This window comes from Eucalyptus grandis, chromosome 2, assembly GCF_016545825.1.
Source record: "Eucalyptus grandis isolate ANBG69807.140 chromosome 2, ASM1654582v1, whole genome shotgun sequence".
NCBI lineage: Eukaryota > Viridiplantae > Streptophyta > Magnoliopsida > Myrtales > Myrtaceae > Eucalyptus > Eucalyptus grandis.
In genome coordinates this window covers 53,164,847-53,168,323 of record NC_052613.1, presented here as the reverse complement: position 1 = coordinate 53,168,323, position 3,477 = coordinate 53,164,847, and the positions used below count along the sequence as shown (strand labels likewise).

The window sequence follows — 3,477 nt, the reverse complement described above, 5'->3', positions numbered from 1 at the left end:
ATGGCCGGCAACAATAGCTTCATGACCGACTTACTTGCCCTCCTTGACAACGAGGACAACCTCATGAAGGTTGTCACGAGCGAGCCGTCATCTAGCACAGCACCTTTTGATGTCAAGTATTACTTGACCATCATCGAGGAAATCCTGGACCATGCTACGGCCGTTGCGGAGAACACTCAGCCAAAGGTATAATAATGGACAAGTATAGTGAACTACATGCTGTAGTGTTTTTTTTTTCATTTACTTCTTAGTAGTGAATTTATTTCTTAGTAAAATACAAAAACTTGAACTTAACTGGTTCATGGGACTAGTAAGGTATTCCACAAGCTTTTTGGTAGCTGAACCTCTATGCTCAAGCCCCTGAATTACGAATTACATACTTATACGTATATGGATGCCCGTGGATAATTTGTCGCATCACCACAACATATTACTCACAAAAACATGAAATTCATGGCAAATACTATGGTCTTTCCCTTTTACTCCTCCATTAATTGGTTGGTTATAACGCTTGATGGCTTTTCAGGGCAAAATGACTTTGCTTCTCAAATCAATCTCCTTTTTTACTCTTGTCCAGCCAAAGTTTATAAAGATACACAATTTTTACATGCTTTTATGTTCACTAATATTTCATGGTTAGGGCTCACAAGTGAATTGACTTTTCAGGGTAACCATGTTCAGAGCAAAAGCTTGACCTTGCCTTCCAAAGAAATTTCATCCACAAATACTGAACTGTGTTGTCAGGTAATTTCATATTAACAGAGGCAATTCTCTCTTAAAAGTGGAAGCATATAAATGCGGGAGATCCGTACTATTTTAGTCTTCTTAAAAATTATCTTAGATAACAACTGATAGTAAAGTAAAACTTTCTAGTGCAACGCTAAGATTGTTCGTCCTATCAAAAAAGAAAAAGAAGCCAAGGATGTATATATTAAACTCTTTGTCCTTGCTATCGTACTCCTCTCGATCTTTTTACTTCCCACATTTAATATCGAAAACTATGTACTCCCTGACAGATTACTTGCAGAGCCCAACACACCAACAATGTGGGCAAAACACTGGCATCGATTTTCGACCAGTTGTCATCCTTTCCATGGGGTGCCAGGGCCGTGCTGACACTGTTGGCTTTGACGATGCATTATGCCGAAAAATGGCGTCTCACTCAAATTGAAGAATCGGACGAACTTTTACGCTTGATGGCCAGGTTGAGAGGGTTACATACAACTGGTAAGTCCTCCGACACACAGCGAAGCAAGGCTTTTTTGGAGATCAGTAATCTGATCAGGGTCACTTTGGAGTTTACCCGGTGCATTGTCGAGAATGACTCTGGAGATTTCCGAGAATTCACAACAACAATCAACATATCAGACTTTTAAGTACATCACTGTCTTTGTACTTGGCTACTCAGTTGAGTTCAGTGGCATGATTAGCGGGGGCAATGAGTACGTTATACCTTGCCTTTGCTTTTAACTTCCTCTATTAACAGACTTAGACTTGGAATTAATCCCAAGCTCTCTCTCTCTCTCTCTCTCTCACTGTTTTACTTCAATGCTCAACCTATTTCTTGATGACTTCAGGTTCCAAGGGCGAGATCTATCGACCTTGTCGGTGCGGGTAACAAGGAAACAAGAATCCTTCAAGAAGCAAGTGGAAGTTTTCGTGCAAAAGAACGGTGAGATCATTGATGTTCTCGAAAAAAAAGTTGTCCATCTTCTCCAGATTCCTTTTTGTGTGGGCAGATTATTTTCGTCAGATCCATATATCAAACATAAGTACTTAATTTTAAGGTGATTCACGTTATGCAGAGGAGAAACTTCTATACAAGAAGATCAGAAAACTTTACAGTTCTCATGCTGACATTGCCGAGTTTTTGGGCCCTACTGTTCTGCAACGGGAAGGATTCACCTACAGTTACTCAAGGTTTCAAGAAGACACCGGTTAGCTTCTCAGTCCCTATAATCTTCACTGACTTTGATTACCTGTCATTATGGTATACCAATGTCAGGAGAAGGGAATGCATATCAACTTACCAACAATTGACTACGTTTGAAATTTCTAGATAGTTTGTAGGCATTCAAAGTGCAATAATAAGAGCATGGTTTGATCACTGCGTGTTATAGGCTGAGGTGGAGCAGTTGCAGAACAAGAAAGTGATGCTGCTTATTTCGGACTTGACCTTGTCAGACAACGAAATTATGTGGGTTCCTATTGCGGATGTAAAAGACGATGAACGGTTCCAAAAGAAGAGATCAAAGATGCCCTTGTACTCGTGCAATTCCATTGTCAGCAAGGCAGCAGCAAGATTCATCAAGAAGTATTGGCAATTTAAGCAGCAGACTAAGGTTGTCGTGTTGAACCAAGAGGGGAGGTGGTGAATAAGGATGCAATGACTATGATACGCCTTTGGCTAGCTGAAGTGTGACATCCGAAATTTCGGAAAAAGAAATTATCGGATGAAAAATCGAAAATTGAAAGAAAAAAAAAAAAAAATGATAACAATATTATTATTATTTTTCTCTCTCTCTCCTCATTCCTCTCCTTCCCCCAACGTCCGCCCTACTCCCCACGTATCTCTCTCTCCCCACTTTTTCACCCCCTCACCTACGCCACTCTTCTGCTGCAATTTCTCTGCAATTTCCCTCAACTTCCCCCTTTATTTTATTGTTTCTCTCTCCTCTTCCCCCTTTCCTCCCTCTCGACAACCCCCCTCCCCTCTTCCTTTTCTCTTTCTCTCTCTTGAGTTTCTTTTCTGCTTTTGCTTCCAAAACAGCACCGTGTGCTGCTGTTTTTGCCCCAAGCCAGCCACCATCTTGCACCATGGTCGTGGGCCATCACTGTCCGCAAGCCGCCATCCACTGCCGAAGAGCCGCACCACCCATCTGCGAGCCGTCAACCCGCCGTTCTTGCCAAATCAAAAACCACCTCCGCCGAGACCCACTTTTGCCGAGTGCCTCAGTGACATTTTGGACGTAACCGTGCGTAGCCCTTGCCACCACCGTCGCGCTCATGTCGTCGGAATTGTTGTCGGGTGAGTTTAGCTCCTAATCCATTGATTAGTGCCTAAACTCGCTTAGGAGGTTGATTAGGATTAAGATTGGTTTAGGTTGGCTTAAATAGAGACTAGTGATGATCTATAATGGTTAGATTAGTATTATAATGGGTTAATATTAGTCAAATTAGGGAGATTTGCATCGTTGGGGATGATTTGGGTGAAAACAGAAGCTGTTCGTCAGAACAGGTTCCTCGACGTTTGCTGTTTGTAATTTTTGTAGATTGAAATCGGTTGCGAATCTGAAGCCTATATCTTCTAGAGAAATGTTTTAAAAATCCTTAGCTATAACATATATTTTTTTAAAGATTTTTAAGCAGTCAGAAGCAGGAGATATTAGCTCCGCCATTTTCAAACAGAACTGTAATTTTCGCTGGAACTGGTGACCTTTTAGGATTCTAGGGGTTTTTATCAACTCTTGAAGTTCT

The 3,477-nt window shown here is 41.4% G+C and overlaps 1 protein-coding gene across 1 annotated transcript; it reads left to right on the top strand.

The window, feature by feature from the left end:
* LOC108954433 lies at positions 1 to 2,959 on the top strand. The gene is made up of 7 exons (XM_039307219.1): positions 1 to 186; positions 667 to 744; positions 1,017 to 1,306; positions 1,578 to 1,686; positions 1,806 to 1,937; positions 2,121 to 2,342; positions 2,771 to 2,959. Exons 1-7 carry the CDS (start codon positions 1 to 3, stop codon positions 2,957 to 2,959), a joined length of 1,206 nt encoding a protein of 401 aa, XP_039163153.1.
* The last annotated feature ends 518 nt before the right edge of the window (positions 2,960 to 3,477 follow it).

What these genes read in the sequence shown, in the direction of transcription:
- LOC108954433 (XM_039307219.1), top strand. Translation starts at nt 1, where the DNA reads ATGGCCGGCAACAATAGCTTCATGACCGACTTACTTGCCCTCCTTGAC. An exon ending in CGGAGAACACTCAGCCAAAG is followed by an intron (nt 187 to 666) that starts GTATAATAATGG and finishes TTGACTTTTCAG; the next exon opens with GGTAACCATGTTCAGAGCAA. An exon ending in GTCACTTTGGAGTTTACCCG is followed by an intron (nt 1,307 to 1,577) that starts GTGCATTGTCGA and finishes TGATGACTTCAG; the next exon opens with GTTCCAAGGGCGAGATCTAT.